The following is a 20,685-nucleotide window of genomic DNA, read 5'->3' as shown; positions in this document are numbered from 1 at the left end:
ATATTTTGCGTTAAGATCCTCACACTATCAAGAAATCATCACACACTTCAAATTATATTAGTAGGCATTTCGTGTTTTACAGAACGGCCATCCAATGGCTAGTGGCATAGCACTGTGCAAGGCATTTTGCGCTAAGGTCCTCGTATTATCAAGAAATCATACCGCGCATCCAAATATATTACTAGGCATTTTTCGTCGAGATCCTCGCATTATCAATAGATCATCACACGCTTCCAAATATATTACTAACATTTTGCATTACAGAGGTCTCGCATTATCAGGAAATCATGTTGCCATGCAGAATGCAACCCTGCATTAAAAATTGTTGTTTCGTGGATTCCAGATGTGCAAATTGTTTCTTCTTTAGGCTGCATGATAACTAGCGATAAATAATTGACTCTGGTATATTGTCGTATATCAGGATAGACTAACTAAAGAAACATAGCCCTTCTATGCAGGCAGAACTTCTTGGACTGTTACGTTTTGCCAGTGTCCATCAGTCCATCGGCATACTGAGAGCACAATGCAGCATCTGAATGTTGTCATGACAATAATTTAATTTAGCATTTTAGTTGTTATCCCTTGAACTGCTTCCCGATTTTAGGAGTCCTCAGCTTTGTATTATGGTCAAATATTCCATTGAAATCTTCAACTTATGCATCGGTAATGATTTCCCAATGATTTTGCGAGAGCTTATATAAAAGGCTTAAAGCTGTAAATTTGGCCCGTGTCTAGCCAAAGGAACCATTGTATCTTGAAGTTTCGCTCCATACCATCATCTACTTACTATGTAAAATCTTGGTTTACGTGCTTAGTAAAAGATTAAAATTGATGACTGTTGTGAATTTTGATTGTTCAAATGAAGCTTCCAATTTTCACCTGATAAAAAGGATGGTACTCTCAAGATGTAGCTTAACCAAATTTGTCCTTTTCATTTCAAATATTTTTTATATTCCAATAGTGATTTATGCTCATAAACATAATCACTAGGCTCTACGTATACGCGTGCATGGGCGCGCGCAAATCACTAGTGTATATATATCCGCCTTGATCCGAGGATTGTCAGCTGAGAATATGATTAGAGAGCGATCAAGAATCTTAGAGCAAGTACCTGATTTTGTCTTATAAGCTAAGCAGTGTGATCTTAAGATGACTGTTGGGGGGCCAACAAGTTTACAAAACGTAGAGGACAAGAGAGACAAGTGATTAAGAATGACTTTGGAGAGCTTGAGAGATCTCCCCATCCATCTCAACGTATCCATTTCCATTCATGACGGCCCCATTTTATAGGACCGTAATTTTTACACTTTACAATACATCACCCTCCTTTTTCACTTTATGCAAAGCATATTTGAGGGCATTACAGTAACATTACGCCACTTTACCCACACTCTTTACAACTCATCACTTTACAGCTAAGCTCATGCCAGCTTACAGCCCCGAAGTGACATAGCCACTTCGCCCTTTCCCTGAACGCATTGCTGTTGCCTAGTCCGATGACGCCGCCTTTTGACTCCGCACCCTAGCTTGAGCGGTCTCAGGCTACCTTGCTCATGAAGTAGCCTCACGAAGTCTCCACTTCACTCCCGCTCGCTCCAGCTCGCGAAGTTGCCACTTCACTCCCGCTTGCTTCGCCTCGTGAAGTCGCCACTTCGCTTCCGCCGTCTGTCCCCGAAAAACCATACTTACACTTCTCGCGATAACCCAATGACTTCTAGAGAAAGAGGGATTAGAACTGTAAAGAAAAAGAAGGGGGCACCACCCGAAGTCCTTTTCCCCAACAATGACTTGACAGAAACTATCACGATAATAAATTATTTTTTAAATTATCTCGTAGTAAGTACTCCCTCCGTCCCAAAATATAGCTACATTTAGCTTTTTCAAAAGTCAAGTATTTTTAACTTTGACCAACAATACCTCCAAAAAAATATATTTCAAATAAAAATTTACATATTATAATAGTTGATTTCATGATAAATCTACTAACATTATTTTTATGCTATTAGTCTCTATAATTATTTCTCTATTCACAATCAAAGTTGAAAATGTTTGACTTAGAAAAAGTGTAAACATAACTAATTTCTGGGACGGAGGAAGTAGTAACTATATATTATATAATCTCCTATTGTGGGTAGAAGAAGGAAAGTTATGAGTTGAATGGCAACGGCAATTCACACAATGGTGAATGTGTTATCTCATAGTCCTACAATTTAACTTAACGGTTGCTTCGTAAAACAACAATCTTTTTTCCGTCCCTCTAATCTCTCCCCTCCAAATCGTGAAAAAAAAATCATACACAGCGTATAAGACAACTATGAGACCGCTGATGTATACCATTGCATCTTTCCATATGATGATATCAAATTTGATAAAATAATTGTTGTATGTTCCTATTGAAGCCTCCCTATGAGGAGCCAGTGTTGAAATATAAATTTATTGTCCATCTTTTTCATCAACTTACCCTTCTGGATAAAACATAGACGTTTTGACACCACACACGTACGCCTATAGATCATACCAGCTACTGCGATGTCCGGGATGCTAAATTTCAACCGGAAAGATGTTAAGTTTTTTCATTGTCGGTACGTTAGGTTTGTAGTTAAGTTCCACTTGTCGTGCTTGCACGCAGAGGACTGGCTTTATGCAAAGGTGGTAGCATTAATAGTCAGTCTTGGAGCTAGGTGAAACCAAAGAAAATTATTCGCATTCCAGTCTTCCATTCGTGCGCAGGCACTGTTTTTCCAAGCAGAATGGCAAGCAAATCGCATCGCATCGAGTCAGAGATTCAGATTACTCTTACTTATGCTCGAATCCACCAATGATCTGTCCGGAGAGTTTTCGTAAGGGAACTGATCCCACGACTAACAAAGTATACTTGCTCCAGAAGCACAAGGCTATTCATTGACTGACTAGGATAAAGCCTTATTGCAGAGTATTACATAGCAAAACATTGGGCAGGTACGGTGAGTCCTCCTTTCTCTTTCTGATTATGTTACTTTTCCACCGGCATTGTGGTTTATTACGGTGCTAACATTGCTAAGATGCTGTCAAACCTAGCTAATCACCAAATGCATCTACTCCTTTCTGCACAGAATTATAAAGATATATTCATTTTTTTATAACATTTTACCAACAACTAGGGTAATAACAATATATATTTTTAGTGGCACAAAAGTAATATCACTAGAATTGCATTTAAATGTTTTTTACTATTGTCATCATTCTCTAATTGACCTATATAAGATATTTCAAGAGAAAAAAATCATGGAACAAAATACAGTCTAGAAGACTTTGCCAAGTCAAAATTTTGAAAATTCTCTCCTCATAATTCCTTTCCTACTGCTTTGGCAGCTACTTTTATATCAAAATCATAATGATAAATTGTGAAATTAATATATTATGAAAAAAAATGTTGAAAACCTTACGTCCATACAACGAATAATCGAAATAGTTTTTTTTCTTAAATTAACTATCAAAGTTCGACCGCATGCCTTTTAGGACACATCATATAATCCACAACAGAGATAGTATTGCGTAAACACGTACGTATACAGGTGCATGACGAAGTCCAAGACGTAAAGGAGGCAGCGGCAGCAACGATTTCCAGTCCAAGTATAGGAATCAGAATCCAGCTGAGGTAGGGTCACCTCGCACAGGTAGGTAGGTGTGGCTGGTCAAGTAGACATACAATGGTACAAAGAATTGACCGTATTTTATACCATTTCCATGGAACAAGTTTGTAAGCTTGGACATTCCCAACGGAACACGTACACTGGAAACATTTGAAAAAATAAAACAGCGGCTACGTAACCAAGTGTGGGTGGTAGGTGTTTGCACGAATTTGATCAGATCGTAAATTCCTTTTTTTTATTGCTTGACCAAGCCGTTTCTTTTAGTGGACTGGCGTACGTATACACAGTCGTATGCATGCCGCCTCTTCTCTTCCCTGCCTTAGCTTGAAAAGAGGATATGTGGTGTTTTTGTAGGACCCAATCCGTATGAACAGTCATCAAGACCAGTGTGAAGTAGTCTGGTGGCTCTACAATTTGGTCCATATGTACAACTATATAAAAAGGATAAGTGAGCAGAAGGATGTGCCTTCTTGTGTCTGTGAAAGTGGACTTTTTGCAACATAAAAGGCTAGGATTTAATTAGTTGTGTAAAGTTTTCTCTTGGATACATGCTGAATGATTCAATACTGCAAATTTTCATTAAAAGATAATGATGAGCTGCTTTTTCTTGATTTACCTCGATCAGTCCTAATTGTTTCTTAACTCGGTGCTCCAGCAGCTCTCAACAAATCAGTAGTACAATGTACACAAAACCTGTTATCATATCATTTGGAACAAGTAAACTGTAACCTTATATATATGCATCTTAGTGTGGTTAGGTGTTGAAATTGAATTAACTTGATCATCAGTAAACCCTTGTTAATCACTTGACCAAGCCTTTTTCGTATAGTGGACTACTGCTGAACGCACGCGCACGAATGTCTCCTCCATTCCAATCGTCTTGTCGTCATAGTGTTTCTGTGCGTTCTGTCCATACGTATGAAAAGTCGTCAAGACCAGTGTAATAACAGAAGGACCAAAAAGTAAAAGGCTCTGGATCTTAGCGGAGGTTCATTTTTTATAATTGAATGATAAATGATGTAATTTTTTCTCTCTAAATCTCACAATGATATATAGTACTCCATGCATGTGACTACATGAGGGTCGATGTGCTTCCAAAACAAAAATATATGGCTACTAGAATTCAAACAAGTAAAATCCAAATTCACAAGGTTTGTGTTGACTAAAGTTTATCAATCAACCTTGATCTATCTAAAAAATTGAAAAATGAAGAAGCCTGCACCACATATATGTTTGCAGCAGTTCACTGGAAATTACCGGAAAAGGGTGCCATACTTCCATGGTCCCACGGACGTGTAAGCAAAGAATTCCGACGACAAGGACCGAAAAGGAAGTACGTCCAGCTGGCTGGTGATACAAGAACTGGAGACTTGCAAGCCAAGTTGCTTGCTCTTGCTCCGGCATACCAGCCATCCTGATCGAGCTTCTGGTCACCTACGGATGTCGGAGACGATACTTTTAAAAAGTATTGTTGTGTATTGGTGAATCTTTCTTGCCGTTGGCAAATTACATGCCTTTGCAGATCACGTAAGTGTGGTCATTTGGTCCAACATGCAACAACCACAGCAACAGCTAGCTGCTTACTCAATCTAGTCATTAGTCAAGATCACAGCAAAGTTGTTGGTGGAAGGGGGAAAAATATTGGGCTACGAATCAGTAATGTATTTTGAATCAGCTGCCTTCTCTTCTTTTTTGAAATTCGATCAGCTGCCGGTTCCCTTTTTTCTAAAAAAAAACAAACTGCTTTTTCAGCTGTCTTCTCTTCTTCTTTGAAGACTGATCAACTGCCGGTTGTCTTTTTTTAAAAAAAATAAACAATTAGCTTTTTTTCTTAATCGATAAGCTGTCTTTCTCTGAAGAGGAACCAGAACTCGGTCAGTGTACATATACGCTAAACATTGATGCAAATTGTTGGAACAAATGATGCCATTCCTTAGCAGCCTTAAACAAGGTGTATGACTGCTGCTCTCAGAAGCCACAAAGAAGCTTGGCTGCGAAAAGAAAATAAATAAACCAATATGAAAAATAGATAAGACGCAGACATGTCGCCTAGGTCACTCGATCAAGTATATATTCTCGCGAAGACTAGTATTTTTCGCATAATAAAATTAATTTCGCATAATTGTAACATAGACATAGAAAATTATACGAAAGCATGCACAAGAATGGAGCCAATGATGCAGCATCACATCCCATCTTATCATTGGAGTAGTAGGGGTGGCTGCTCAACTCAAAATAAATAACCCTCATCCAGTACCCAAAATTAAATATAATGATGCAGAACTAACAAATCCAGAGCCATTAACCGATGCCAGCATCCACATCTTCTATTCTATCGAGACAAAGACAACATAAACAATTAAAAAAATGGTACTTCCTCCATACCAGAATATAGCTACTTTTAGCTTTTTCTAAAATCAAAGCTTTCTAACTTTGACTAACTATATCTTAAAAATAATTTAGAAAGGTTACATAATATAATATCATTTTTATGTTATTAGTCTATATGATTATTTCATTATTTATAGTCAAAATTGAAAAAGTTTGACTTTAAGAAAGTCTAAATGTATCTGTATTTTGGGACAGAGTGAGTAACATGGATATGACTCAGCTCATGAAACAAAATGTCAGCATCTCATCAGTACATGCCTAAGAGCAACTCCAAAAGCCACAGCTACTCCTAATAACTTAATTTGGGAGAAAAAGAAAAAAAATTGCGCTCCAATAGCTCCCCAAACCTTCCGCATATTTTCGCCCACCCCAATCGCGATCCCGTTACCCCACTTATTTGTGTGCGGTCTCTCCTCCCCCAATCGCCCACTGCACTCCTTTCCCACGTCACGTCACGTGCGTTCATTTGCTGGTCCTCGAAGAAGGGGCGGCAGAGCGGCACACCATCGTCGCCATGGGCAATGCCCCCGGACATCCCCTCGACGATGGATCCCCAGCTAGAGCGTGTGACGAACGCGCCCACCGACGGGTGCCGCAGCATGGTGACCTGCGGCGACCACGGCACAAGGATCCGGCTGGAGTTACTGGTCGCCTTGGCGCGGTCCAGGAACCCTGGCGGGAGCAACGGCCACGTGTCCTCCTACAGCAACCACAGGAAGGGAGCGCCGCTGGCCTCGAGCCCGTAGTCAAGCTCACGGAGCTCGTCACGTGGCGGTGCGGCGACCGTGCCGAAGCTGACGTACGCGACGGCACTAGCGGGGTGGCGAGCGAGCCAGCCGAGGCAGCCATGGGGTTTTCGGCGGCTAGCGCGGTGGCGCCGAGGAGGAGGTGGTAGGGGCCTAATGGCAATGGGGAGGCAGTTAGGGATCACGTCGGCGATGAGGCAGCAAGCTAGTAGCAGCGTTAGGAGATGGTGGAAGCTACACGGCAGTCGGCAGGATGCAACATCCCGTGGCTGGAGAAAGTCAGGATAAGCACGACCGGGGTAAGGATGAACGGATAAAAGAAGAGAGTACTCATACGCATTCATGGCCGACGCAGAAGAAATTACGAGGGGAAGCTAATTGCAGGGGGCCATACGTGCTGACGTGGCCAGTTTTGAAGTATTGAGGAGTCTATTATTAGAGATCTGCTGTGGCATGACATGATTTTGGAGAAAACAAATTTTTAGTAGAGCCCCCAATACGTAATCTTGGGGAAGAAATTTTTAGGAAACTCTTGAAGTTGCTCTAAAAAAACTCATGATCTTTAAAAGAGAAAAGAAATAAATCACATCAAAACATCGTCGTAGAAAAATTAACAACTCATCACGTCACAATGTTAAGAAACAAAATCGTTGCATTACGGAATAGTGCTTTGGCGCAAAGAAAAAGAGAAGATTTTTTTGTCATCGTCACTAATTCACTACAGAAAAAGAGAGAAAAGAAGCCCGTATACACAGAAGCGCCTAGGAAGGTGCGGGGTTGACTCGCTCAGCACAAGCTTCAACCTTCAACCGCCGCCTATAAAAAGGCCCCTGGTGATCGAGCTCGCAACTGTCGGGTCACCTCCTCTGCCGGGCTCTCGCCGCCGTTGCCGACTTGTATTGTATGCCGCTCTCTTGCCACCGCGACTACTTCCACTTCTGCCTTGCATGTCCACCGCCGCGGCGCCGCCGTCACTGACGCTCCACCGCCCGGCGGTGACCGCCACCGCCAGAGTCGCCGCCGCCGCAGCGCCGGGCAACACCGCGCACCTCGCCAACCTCGACAAGCTCTTCCGCAACCGGGGCGCCGCCTTGGAGAGTAGCGCGGCGCCGGCGCCGGCGGCCGTGGAACCGGTGGTCGCCGGGACGAAGAGGAGGCAGCAGCCGCTGCTCCGGCTGCCGTTCCTGGCGCGGGCCAAGGGCGAGGCCCTGAGGGAGGACTCCGCGGCGCCGGCCATGTCGCCGCGGCGGCTGGAGCGGCTGCTCCAGCCCGTGGCGCCCGACGGGCCCTCGCCGCGCGGGAACATCGCGGCGGTGTGGCGCCGTCTCCACGGCGAGGACGGCTGGCGCGGCCTGCTGGACCCGCTGCACCCGGACCTCCGCCGCGAGATCGTGCGGTACGGCGAGTTCGTCGACGCCGCGTACGGCGCCTTCCTGTCCCGCCCCGACGCCGAGCCGGGGCACCGCCACCGCGCGCCGCGCGTCCCGCTCCAGGACGCCGCGTACCGCGTCACGGCGCCGCTCTTCGCCACCTCCTCCGCCGGCTTCCCGGCCTGGCTCGCCGCCGCCGCGCCCTGCGCCGCGCAGCGGACCAGCCTCGTCGGCTACGTCGCCGTCTGCGACAGCCCCGCCGAGGTCCGCCGCATGGGCCGCCGCGACATCGTCATCGCGCTCCGCGGCACCTGCACCGTCCTCGAGTGGGCCGAGAACGTCCGCGCCGGCCTCGTCCCGGCCGCCGACAGCAACGCCGACGCCTCGCCGGAATCCTCCAAGGCGAAGGTCGAATGCGGCTTCTGGAACCTCTACAAGACCGCCGGCGACCGCTCGCCGAGCCTGTCGGAGATGGTCGTGTCCGAGGTTCGCCGACTACTCGAACAGTACAAGGGCGAGGAGGTGAGCATCACGGTGACCGGGCACAGCCTGGGCGCGGCGCTGGCGGTGCTCATCGCCGACGAGCTCTCCGGCGGCGTCGCGGGCCGCGCCAAGGCTCCCGTGGCGGTGTTCTCCTTCGGCGGGCCGCGGGTGGGCAACCGCGCGTTCGCGTCACGCGTCGAGGCCCGCGGCGCGCGCGTGCTCCGCGTCGTGAACGCGCACGACGTCGTGCCGCGGTTCCCGCCCCGCCTGCCGCTGCAGGGGTACGCCGACGTCGGCCGCGAGCTCCGCCTCGACAGCCGCGCGTCGCCGTTCCTCCGGCCCGACGCCGACTACGCGTGCTGCCACGACCTGGAGGCCTACATCCACCTCGTCGACGGCTTCCTCGGCTCGCATTGCCCGTTCCGGGACAACGCCAAGCGCAGCATCCTGCGGCTGGTGAAGAACCAGGGCGGCAACGTCAAGCAGCTGTACATGAGCAAGGCCAAGGACATGCGCATACAGCTCGACGGCGGCGCCGACATGCCCGGCTCGTCGATGCTCGGCCGCGTCGACATGCCCGGCGCGGCGAGCACGGTGGTGGAGTGTGTGCACTGACGGCCGCAACGGCGACGCGAATCACGCGATTGAGAGCTCGTCTGGACTCGCAAACGTCGGCGGCGGCAAGAGAATTGTTTGGTCAACAGATAATGGGGGTTGACTTGCTGGGGAATTTTTTAACTTATTTTTTGGTACATTTGGTCGCTCGCGACTTTTACCAAGTACAAAGTACGACGTCTTGTTGTTGGTTGGTGGATATACCAAACAATGAATTGGTAGGTAAATGAAAACATTGTATAGACGAAGAGAGATTAACTGATTAATTGGTTACTGCATATAGTGTTACATCACCTGTTGTGTTCTTACTACATGGTGGAACAGGTTGCCCTTTGTAGATGTAGCACCATTTGGCCTGGTTCTACCAGCTGGAATTTTCACAAGAATTTCACATAGATCAATTTGTTTCCTACTGAATTTAAAAAAGAATCCTTTCAGTGTTTCGACGGAGAGATTGGTATTTTAGATATCTCAAAGCATCTTCTTTGTTCTAAAGAAAAAAGATTATGCAATTCACACAATATCAACAATTTAATTAAAAAATATGGAGGCAAAGAAAACATAGTGGTATTGTTGCATTATCTCTGATTGTCTCTATGCCAATAATGCATCTGTATCCCTCAAATAGCCCTAGTCTTTTAGGGGACAACCACCCTAGCCATCAATTATGGGGACAATCTCGATGATCCCCACGGAAAGAAGCATATATCCAATATAAGCGGAAAATATAGCTAGGTTCTAGACTTGTAGGATAGGCCCACACCTGTTGGAAAGTGTGTGATGTTACGTAGTACCCTCCTTTGTTTGAATTGATAAGTGGAATCGTTAAACATAGTTGTAATCAATAATTACTCAACCCATATATAATGTTGCTTAAAAACTTAATGTTATTACAATGTTACATATAATTCATATCACATAAATAATATGTTAATCAAAGTAATCGTGGGCTAACAAAAGGAAATACATTATACAGTTTGAAACAAAGGAAACATGTTCCAAACAGAGTAATATAGGTCCTCCCCTGCATATAATTATGGTTTCGCATCACATAAACAATACGCTAGTCGAGTAACCGTGGGTCAAAGTCCTATCCTAACAAAATGAAATACATTGTTCGTTTGGAAAAAGAGGAAATATGTTCCAAGCATAATACCGTCGTTAAAAAGAAGCACGCCCTTCGTAGTTGTAACGTGAATCGCGGGTGGAAGAGGAGAGAAGATGGTGGTTTTGTATTCTACAAGAACGGTCCCTATCTATATGCACCGGATCATTTCTTAAGATCAGTAATCTGTGTAAAAATTAATCTACTAGAAGGGTACATCCATTCACGTGAATACCCCTAACTTTGGATAAAATGTTTAGCATATATATACTTCTAGTATTCATATACTATGCATAGAGGTCCAACAATTACTATCCCGATACCACTGTCTTTCTACAATAAATGCCTAGGGTGAAAATCCTGCCTCCGCCACTGGGTACATCAATCCTCTGTCCATGCCTATGCGCATCGCTAGTTAATGCAAAAAGCCGGTTACACCTTCGTTATCCCAAAACATTGCTGTCCCTCTTAATTAGTCCGGGGAAAGATGGAGTGAGGTAGTAGCTTTATTTCGCTACCACCCCGGCTGAAAGGAAGAGACCGGGTCGGCTCCCGGGCTACCGGGACACGGCGACTGACCGAGGTGTTGCCTTCCGGGCCGGGAGTTCAGCAGCTAGCCAATGCTCGCAGGGGGATTGATCATATCATCCTGACCCCCAGTGCAGTGCAAGGGCGACGGGCGTACGCCTCCCTCTGCGCATGTGGCCACGGACGATCAGCCGGGGTCCGATCCGGGGGGGTTGGAAGGAGCTTGGAAATCGTCCGTCCGGCCGGTACCACTGGTTGCGCTAGCTGCGCCGACGGACGGAAGAATCAACGTCGCTGTGCAGGGCGGGAGGACACGTCCCTCTCCGGGTCACGGGCCCGCCCGGCAGTGATGCGTTTGCATTTGCTGTTGCCCGAAGGAAGACAAGGACTACCGGCCGGTGGTTAAGATGGCGCTGTGCTGAGCCGCCGGCTCGACCTGGCGTGACTAGTCGTCGTCATGGTCGTCGCGCGCGCTTCCGTAACGTATGGTATCCGTATGGCGTTTACGATGGAGCAACCACAGTAATCGCACAGTAATTCGCTTTAAGTTTTTTTAAAAAAAACAAAAGGTACTCCATCGAAGGGATACGTTAATTGGGTGTTGGAAATATTAGTGTCATTTTTTTCCTTCCCCATATTGATTGGGTTCAAGTTGGAGAAGTTTGGTTTGGAACGAATCTAAGAGCAACTCAAAAAAAATCTGTATCCTACTCCTAATATCTCGTTTAGGGAGAAAAAAAAACTCCAACAAATCTGTATCCTACTCCTAATATCTCGTTTAGGGAGAAAAAAACTCCAACAGCTCCAAAAACTTCTTTGGACTATTTGCGACGCCAAAACAGAGTCCGGTCGCCGCACATATTTTCGAAGCAACCAACTCCCCAATTGCTCCCTCCCCGCGCGCGAGAGTCTCTTCCCGCGAGATTTGCCGGGACTCCAACATGCGTCGGCTTCGACCCCGTCGAGGGGTGGCTCGTGGACTTCGACCCGGCCATGTCGGGCGAGCTGGGAGCCTAGCCAAGGGCCTCGGATGTACCGAGGAGGAGGCGGCTCCTCACGTGCCGGCGCCGACGACGACAGCTTGCGCCGACAGCATTGGAGAGGTCTCGGATGGTTCGGCGGCGCACAATTCCTGCGAGTTTGGTGTGAAGGCGGAGCCCGTCCAAGTGGACGAGTCGCTCTGCCAGGCCGGGGATTTTTGCAGCGGCGAAATCGGAGAGAAGGCTGAGATGGTGTTAGGGATTTGGTGATTTGACTGTGAAAGAGGATGTCGGTTGCTATGGAGATGGCTGCCGCCCCTGCTGATGTTGAGATGAATACCGCGGTGTCAGGCGGCAAGGTGAAGCAGGAAAGCAACGAGGAAGAGTCGGAGAGTAGTGAAGAGGAGTCGAGTGAGGCTTCCTCAAGCAGTGAGGATGAAGAACAGGTGGACAAGAAGGATGAGGGTGCTCTGGAGATCGTGAGGGGGGTGCATGCATGAGGGGGAGGTGAGCAGTCCAATAGGTCTAATTATGATGTTACGGTCTGTTTTGAAATATTAGGGGTTAGTTATGAGCGATCTGCTGTGGGTTGATATGTTTTTTGGAAAAAAAATTTGAAAGAGCCTCCAATATATAGTTTTGGGAAGAATTTTTTAGAAAACTATTGGAATTACTTTGCAGTACATGCACTTTGCAAAGAGGGAGGAGCGGCGCACTTTGTAAGCAGAGTAATTACACACACTTTGGTACAACAACGATCGTCCTACACTTAAACGCGCACAAGAGAAATATACAGTAGTTGACAATTTGGCATGGCTGCTCCGCAGAGATCAATTGGGGAAAGCAGCTAGCAGCCTACCAGTTCCAGAGACTTTGTTCGGTCGGGTTGATGCATGGAAAAGAGAGTAGGGACTCGCCAAAAGTCGCCCCAAGTTGTCGGCGCCTGCACGTACGATCATCGGTTGTCAACGACGAGGAGAGCCCCGGCGGCCCTTGTACTTGTATTCCGCTTGACTTGACCGGCACCAACGGCAGCTAGCATCGGGATCGGATCTCCGGCGGCGCGGCGCACGTACACACCCTCCGTCCTCCGCGGCCCGCGCGCGCACGCGACGCGTAGGATTAGGAAGCACCTGCCCTGCCGCTGCCCAACCCCCAGCTAGCGTCGGCCGCGTCGTCGTCGTCGGCCCCGCAGCTGTTGTTTGTGAACGCGGAGCTCTCACAGCCAAGCAGGAACGCACCGGCGAGTATTTCAATGTGCCGCGTGTTGGGGGAACGCGACACACCGTAGGAGCGCTGGACGTGACGGTCTCGTGCCCTCGATGCACGGGCCGTACTGCGCGGCTGCTCCGTCGGCTCCGGCTGGTCCGCCGCCGACGGTCTCCAGTATTGTCGCGTACGTACGTGCGTGCGCGTCCACAGAGGAGTGCGGGCATGTCGGCGCTAGTGCGTTCTTGTTCTGGGTCAGTAGTCTACTGTCCTTTCCAGCCGTTTCAGAGCACCCGAGCTTCCTGCTCAGACCGCCTTTTGTGTTGTGAACGGATCGCGCATGCGGAACCTCCGCTCCGATCCGGTCCGGCGAATTCCAGCAATGGCCGGTGCACGCACCAGTTACCGGAGCGGTAATCATTCCACGTGTAGGCTCGGCAAAGTGGAACCATTTCCTTTTCTCCTCCTTCGGATTGCAAGAGTTTGGGGAAACACTACAGGCATCAACGGACGGACGGTTTCGATTTCCTCTTGCACAAATGTATCATACATGTACAACATTAATGTTCTCTCTCTATTTCTCTCTCCTCCCTTCTGTGGAACTGCTCTCATGTACAGTCTCAACACATTGTCACGTGACACAAGGACAAAGCATCTGCTGAAATCTAATGGGGTGTTTGGATCCTGAAGCTAAAGTTTAATCCGTGTCACATCAGATATTCGGATGCTAATTATAAGGACTAAACATGAGCTAATTACAAAACTAATTGTAGAACCTCTAGGCTAAATCGCGAGACGAATCTATTAAACCTAATTAATCCATCATTAGCGAATGTTTACTATAGCACCATATTGTCAAATCATGGACTAATTAGACTTAATAGATTCGTCTCACGATTTAGCCTAGGGGTCATGAAATTGATTTTGTAGTTAGCCTATGTTTAATACACCTAATTAGTGTCAAACATTCGATGTGACAGGGGTTAAAGTTTAGCCCGGGATCAAACACCCCCTCGTACTACCATGAGCTCAGCAGCATCTGCACTCGGCAGCTCCGTATTTTGCCGTGCGGCTGCTAGCTACTGGATCAGCACGCCAAGCGAACGTACGTGCCGAGTGTCAACAAGGAAAAAAAACCTTCTCTCCTACCACCGCCAGGGGGGACATTCTCAGAGCTGGAAGTGATCTATGATGTGCTGTATCACGTCCGCTCCATCGTTCATGAACGCGTACTTCACCTGACGTAACAACAAGAGGAGGGAAGGTTTTGATGATTTCACAGGGTTGCACCGCAGGATTATTGCATATTAGTACATGAAGGAAGATAGTGAAGGGAGCGAAGCCGATTGTGGAAACCTGGATAATGCTGTGCGCTGCGAAGCTCGTTATGCTCGACTGGAAGCTGACATCCACCTTCTCCCACGAAACTCTTCGGAGACCCGTCACCATCTTTTCTGCAGGATGAGAGTCAGGAGATACTGTTAGATCCACGACACTACAATTCCAATCGCTTCAACAAAATGCATGTGCAGAATTTTCAGACAAATGAACTGGACTTCGCTAAGGTGTCAGCTCCACGAATCCTCCTAAGCAGCTAAGCTTCAGAACAACAACAACATATAACCATGCTTCTAAGCTGCATACACACCGTGTTCTGTTGGTTCATCTTTAATTTGCGGTAGACTTTTTTTTTTATTACATTACATATTCTTGTTATGTAACTGTTTCGTGCCATAGAAGTCATGACTCCTCTAGCTTACTGCCTACAACTAGAATAAACATAGAAGCGCACCAAAAGCATTTCAATGCAATACTAGATAACAAAAGATAACTGTCTATCACACAAACAAAGGGTCCAAAAAAATCAGTCTTTAGGTTCCAGGTCCAATGTTATATAGTGAGCAAGCAGTAACATGGTGAGAAATATAGGACCAATATGGCCTTTACAATGCAACACCAGGATTGCGGTCATCCAGTCAAATGTTGAATTTGGGTCATGAAACTACTTGTTTTGAAACCAGAGACCTTCTTGCTAATTATCTATGACTAACATCCAGGGTTCTTGCTTTTACATTCAGAAGTCAATAGCACATGATATCAAATAAAAACGATGATGCAGTCAGAAAACACGGGTTGCTGTATCTAAAGCTATGATGAATCTTGTTACTTACCTATGTGAAACAATGGAATCATAACAAGTCATCACTATGCTTTCTAAAGGGTCACAGAGGACTTGCACATAAAAACAATTTGAGCTAACAGCATTAAGAAGACAACAAAGGCAGCTTCCATGAACTAACAGATTTCAGACAACATTTCCATGTCTCGCAACTATGAGATATGCACTTTAATAATAAAAGTAAGCCTCATGGTCACAGTCAATGTATAATATGTAAATTCTTCCACACGTATGACAAATAGACATAGTCCTCTAGTCGTCCAATTTAGGTGCTCCTTCAGTCTGGAACTTCAAAACAGATCAACTACCCTAGGATTTAATATCAACGCCCTACCCTCGTTGCTCATGAATCAAGGGATTTCCATATGCAGCACGCCTGCCACCATGTGAAATGTCCCACAGTACATATGGTGTTCAGGACAGGCTCATTATGGTATGGGGATAAATTAGCAAAACCATGACAACAGTTTAGATGCCACATCATTATCCAATTGAAAATGAAAATACTTATAACCTGGTGGCAAGACACAAAAGCCAGTACCTTTGCCACACTAATACAAATGTCATGACACAGTGGCTCACTGCCTCACTGTTCACAAGACTAATCTGGTAAGTTTATTTTTTTAAAACCTATATTAAGGCAATCCACATTTAAAGATAACGAAACAATATCATATTTTCCACATAGCACTGAAGCATCATTTAATTGTAACAGGAAAAAAAAAGGAAAATAGTATTCTGCATGCAACTCAAGAAAATTACCTTCAAGAATGTCCAAATTACAGTCTGTCATGGAATCTTGGCACTTCTCATCATCAATTTCTTCTGAGTACTCCTCATGTACAATGTGGGGGTACTTCTCAGATGACGATACTGCCAACTGCAGATCAGAAGTAAAAGAAGCATTTCCATATGAGAATGGTGCTATAGAAAACTACATAGTCCTTCCTAGACAGTACCCAGAGCTATGAAGTCAGTAAAATACCTCAGGAAGCTCAGTGTTTCTTCTAATAGATGATGTTCTCCAGCCAACAATATCTGATTTCATGCATTAAAGAAGAGCCTAGCCAAAAGCATACAAAAATAAAACAAATAGTATAAACACCACAAAGAAAATTGTAAATATAGCAAATACTAAGGATACGATCACAGTCAGCATTTGCGTACACCACACGTCTCTTAAATGCTCGCAAAGCAGATCTGTAAAAGGTGCAGGTAGAACATTATTAGTATAATTATCACAGAATAGGCAAGGCAAAATTAAACAATATATTATTGGGACTAGAAATAGAACAAAAATGCAAAACAGATGAGCAAGATAAACCTTACATAAAGTAGAGATCGCCATGATCTTCAACCATACGCTGCAGCAGTGGTGGTTGCCCTTCGTCATCGTCAGTTAGAAAGAGATGTTTGCCAGTTCTCCTAAATATCCAATGGACGACCCGGCAAGCAACCTTTTCCATCGCAAGGGATCCAAACAGGAGGGGGACCTAATTTGCAATGGTGAGGAAGTTCACATCAAATGAAAAGTGGAGATGAGTTGTGCCAATGGCTTATTGTAATTTGCATACAAACTGGAGCAGGACCGAAAGATTTGTATGCCAAACGAAATTCTGATGAGATTTCCAGGTACATGATTGGGTAAGATTACTCCAAGCAAGGTAGGGAGAAAACAGTGACATTTTGGAACCTTTTAGTTTTTAGTGGTTGTAAGCGTAAAAGCCAAGAAGCCTGGCAACAGCTGTGTGAGTTTTTCCAGTAAAAGAAAAGGATGTTTTTTTTTCTCTTCAACGAAAGGTTTGGAGGGTTTTAGCCATCTCTGTGTGGCCCTTCCCTATGCTTGGAAAGCTCTGATGACAGTGAAAGAAATAGGCTAGCATCTACTCTTTCTACATATATTCTAGCTTCTAGTCCGACTCTTGATGTATGGAGCATTAAAAGAAACACCCAACTTTTCTTTGCAGAAAATTGGAATTATAGAGGACATGAGCAAATGATTCCTCAGTTGTTCTGAAGATGGATACAATATCAGCTTTCAGGTATCATCTTCGTGGTAAAACAAATAAGAGTCTAGAGATATGTAGATCACCGTAAAAGAGTCAGTCAAAAGCAGAACCTGTTTATTTCCTCGTGAACCAAGGTGAGGCGTTGCTACAGTAATAAAGTTAATTGCTTCCAATCCACAGATGGTTCCTTTAGCATTTCCATCAGACACACCATCTGGATGTCGATAAAGTTTTGCAATTGCATATCTTGCAGCTAATCCTCCAACGGAGTGTGCAAGAAAAGAAATTTTGGTGAGTTCTGGCCTTCGACTAACAACATCAAGCACCTGAGTAAGAGGAGAACGCAAGTGAGCATCTAAACATGTGTGTTTGTTTTCAGACAATAGGGATTGTACCAGATAACAATTTGAGGCAGAATAAAATTTTAATAAAAAAAATACTATGAAGCAACAACTAGCTTCTTAGTATTTTTTATTATCAACCCATTAGCTGCCTGCAATATTTACCTCATCTGCTAAGCGTTCCCCCATGACGTCAACTCCATCTAGAGTTAACATTGATGAATTTTTCTCACTACCTGCAAAATGGAACAAATAAGTCTGTACATCGCAAGCTAGACAAGCAGGATAAGGGGTCTAACCAATATTACAGCTTCCTTCAAGTTACATATTCAGAAAGGGAGCAATTTGCATTACGCTATGTTAATCACATAGAAATACTCAAAGTTTTTGGATAAACTCTTCACAAATAGCGAGCATCAATGAGAGTAGTTAGTTCTTTTATAGGTACTCTAACATAGAGATGAGCATATATGAGGTGAAACATTCACAAATATAAGCTCACAGTAGTAAAATTGAGTTCTTTTATAGGCTACATTTCCCAAAAAATCCTTGTTCTAAATCAATGAATTTGCTTTATGATGAAAAAATGTTCCAAACTAGGCCTACCCAGATGCAGCAAAGCTGCATGCAGATCTGACCAACAAGTTCTTGCCCACAGTTAAGAATGGAACAAAGCTAAAAGATATGCAATTGTGTCAGCTCCGCAGTAAAGAAAAAAGAATCATTCTCATTGGCCGATCAATCACATTAATTTGATCTTAACACTAAAGCCAAAATGTTCACAGCAATTTGTGTCACTGTCATTGTTACTCTAAATGCCAAATCACCTAGGTCAGCTTATTCATCTGCACAACGCAACATATCATATTTGCTAATTTCACAGAAAAATCTGTTTCCAAATAAAACAAGGAAAGAGCATAATTATGGAAATAAGAAATTGAAGCAAAAATTAAATGCAACAGAAACTAAACTTGGCAACAGATAGTACAAAGTGACGCAACTTACAGTGCACGATTACATCGTCAGGGAGTTGCTTTACAAACTCATTAGCAGCATATTGCCAATCAGCAGTACTGTTCAAAGAAAAAGAGCCAAGTGAATGAAAATACAAAAGAAAAATAAGGGATGGGGTTCATAAGTTCAGGGAAATGTAATTATAAACATGCTCACTGCACATGAGCACCATATATAAATGAGAAAGATCAGTCTCTCAGCTGCAGAGAACAACCAGATACCCTAACCAAAACACTTGCAGCTTTGCATATGCTTGGATATGTAACCAATGACAAACAATAGTCCCCTACTTTGTGCCTTGTAGAGGAATCTTTGACCCTGCCTATACTGCATGGGAAATTTCAGGTTTGGAGCAATTAAATTAGATGCTTAGCGCAGCTATCTATTCATTGTAACAGTGGGTCATTAATCTTTTTATTCATCATAGCAGCTTGAATACTGAAGGAAGGATTGTGAACATTTTGCTAATATATTAGCAGAATACGCTAAAGTCTAAATGCCTAGCTTAAGAAAAGCAAACTGCTTTTGTATCAAAAAATGGTTCTTTCCCTTTATTTTTACTCATATCTGTATCAGCTGTTCCCCGTTTATTTGCTCAGCTGGATGGCTGAAAAAACTTGTAACGAAACAGGCCGATACTTATGCAGAGGCCGTAGTCATTTCCATTTCCTACTAATCAAATGGTTCTCTCAAGTGGAGCAGGAAAGATAGCTGTCAGCTGGCCTTAACGCTAACGTGAGCCAGTAGTCCAATTTCGTAGACGCTACCACAAGCCAAAAAGGCAGCACGCTAGACCAGACCCAATGTCGTATCGGCAGGCCGCTGCCCCCAACCGCAGGCTCTAGAACAAATTCCACCGAAATGCAAAATGTACCATCTGGTTTTACCGCCAAAGCACAGCAAAAACACGCAATGCTCAGAGAGTATGTGCAATCACCAGCTGCGCAACCGGACCGCACATGCCCCCCGGCTTCCAGCTCTAAGACGGCCTCCGCCGACGACAAAATTCCCCATTTTGCGAACCGTGAGCTGAGGCGCGGCGGCGAAGGGGACCCCTCGCTCGACCGCCGCTCCACATTCCGTACCAAACTACCAATCCGCGACAATCGATTTCAGAACCAGCACATTCCAGCAGCCGCGGCTTCGAATCAGCTACGAATCCCGGCCCCCCGGAGAGCGGAGGTGGTATGCGTTTTGATTTACCTGCCGAGGATGCCGTGGACCATGACGAGCAGGTGGTCCGGGTCGTGGGAGGAGACGGCGTCGCTCCAGACGTCGACGCCCCCCGAGACGGACTCCTCTGCGCGCACCGCGGCCGCGTCGTCCTCGCCGCCCATGTTCTCCGACCGCCGCTCGCTGGATGCGCGGGGGTGGTGGGATCGCAGCCTCGCGGGGAAGGGAAAGAAACAGAGAGCAGGTGGGGCAGCCAAGCAGGGAGCCCGTGTCGTGGAAAGCCAGAGAGGTGGGGAGGGACCGATGGAAGCGTCGCGTCGCGTCGCGGCGACGTCGACCACCCCGGCGTGCGTGGATTTGGGGAGGGAGCGGAACCGACCGGGCCGGTGGCTGTTTTCGCGCCACGCCCCCTGGGTTTCCCCTGATTTCGTAGCCGCTGCCGCTCGATGCCGCGTCTATGGGATGGGAAGACGCGCCAAGAACGTGCTCGAGCAGCTGCAGCTCTACGTGGGCCGGCCACGTGTCCCGGGAAGCATCTCGAAGCTTCCTAAAGTTCATGGGGACGGCGGCAACCGGTGAGGTGTCGGCAGCGGAAGGGACACACCGCAGTACCGCACCGGCATGGCCAGGGCTGCAGCCTCCTGCTTCCGGACGAAGCAACGGGAAAGGAGGCGCGGCCGGTTGCCTAACGCGTCTCCCCCGACCCCGACGGCGCGCAGGTGACGCGCCGCCACCGAGGCTGGATCTGGGCCAGGCGGACGCAGAGGGGGCCCGCCCCGTGGGCCGGCTTCGACCTCGGCCCGCGAGTACACTGACTACTGGGCCTGAGTATTACGGGTTTTTGGCCCACCGTTGCAACCGTTCCTGCTTTTGCCCACTCCTGCCGAGCCCCGCCGAACGCTATCCGAAG

At 46.1% G+C, this 20,685-nt stretch overlaps 2 protein-coding genes and 1 pseudogene across 2 annotated transcripts; 1 reads left to right on the top strand and 2 right to left on the bottom strand.

Annotated features, from left to right (window-relative positions):
• Positions 1-3,057: 3,057 nt before the first annotated feature.
• LOC117861679 (anthocyanidin 3-O-glucosyltransferase-like) lies at positions 3,058-7,113 on the bottom strand (annotated as a pseudogene).
• Positions 7,114-7,598: 485 nt separating this feature from the next.
• LOC117861678 (phospholipase A1-Ibeta2, chloroplastic) lies at positions 7,599-9,530 on the top strand. The gene has a single exon (XM_034745245.2). It carries the CDS (start codon positions 7,717-7,719, stop codon positions 9,235-9,237), a length of 1,521 nt encoding a protein of 506 aa, XP_034601136.1. The 5' UTR covers positions 7,599-7,716; the 3' UTR covers positions 9,238-9,530.
• A 4,028-nt stretch (positions 9,531-13,558) lies between these two features.
• On the bottom strand, positions 13,559-20,201 carry LOC117861798 (putative lipase ROG1). The gene is made up of 10 exons (XM_034745333.2): positions 19,806-20,201; positions 18,594-18,661; positions 17,754-17,824; positions 17,358-17,573; positions 16,568-16,731; positions 16,383-16,438; positions 16,224-16,276; positions 16,001-16,118; positions 14,416-14,513; positions 13,559-14,297 (listed from the first exon to the last, which is right to left on the bottom strand). The coding sequence occupies exons 1-10, from the start codon at positions 19,937-19,939 to the stop codon at positions 14,229-14,231; spliced, it is 1,047 nt and encodes a 348-aa protein (XP_034601224.1). The 5' UTR covers positions 19,940-20,201; the 3' UTR covers positions 13,559-14,228.
• Between the last annotated feature and the right edge of the window lie 484 nt (positions 20,202-20,685).

The sequence above is a fragment of the Setaria viridis genome, chromosome 6, assembly GCF_005286985.2.
Source record: "Setaria viridis chromosome 6, Setaria_viridis_v4.0, whole genome shotgun sequence".
Classification (NCBI taxonomy): Eukaryota; Viridiplantae; Streptophyta; class Magnoliopsida; order Poales; family Poaceae; genus Setaria; species Setaria viridis.
Note: the sequence above shows the minus strand (reverse complement) of the source record. Positions and strands in the feature narration are given on the sequence as shown.

Excerpts from the sequence above, each read along its gene's own strand:
- LOC117861678 (XM_034745245.2), top strand. The coding sequence starts at position 7,717 with ATGTCCACCGCCGCGGCGCCGCCGTCACTGACGCTCCACCGCCCGGCG.
- LOC117861798 (XM_034745333.2), bottom strand. The coding sequence starts at position 19,939 with ATGGGCGGCGAGGACGACGCGGCCGCGGTGCGCGCAGAGGAGTCCGTC. Across the intron at positions 17,825-18,593 it reads TGACGATGTAATCGTGCACT|GTAGTGAGAAAAATTCATCA; the intron begins GTAAGTTGCGTC and ends TCCATTTTGCAG. Across the intron at positions 14,298-14,415 it reads CAGCGCACAGCATTATCCAG|GTGAAGTACGCGTTCATGAA; the intron begins GTTTCCACAATC and ends TTGTTACGTCAG.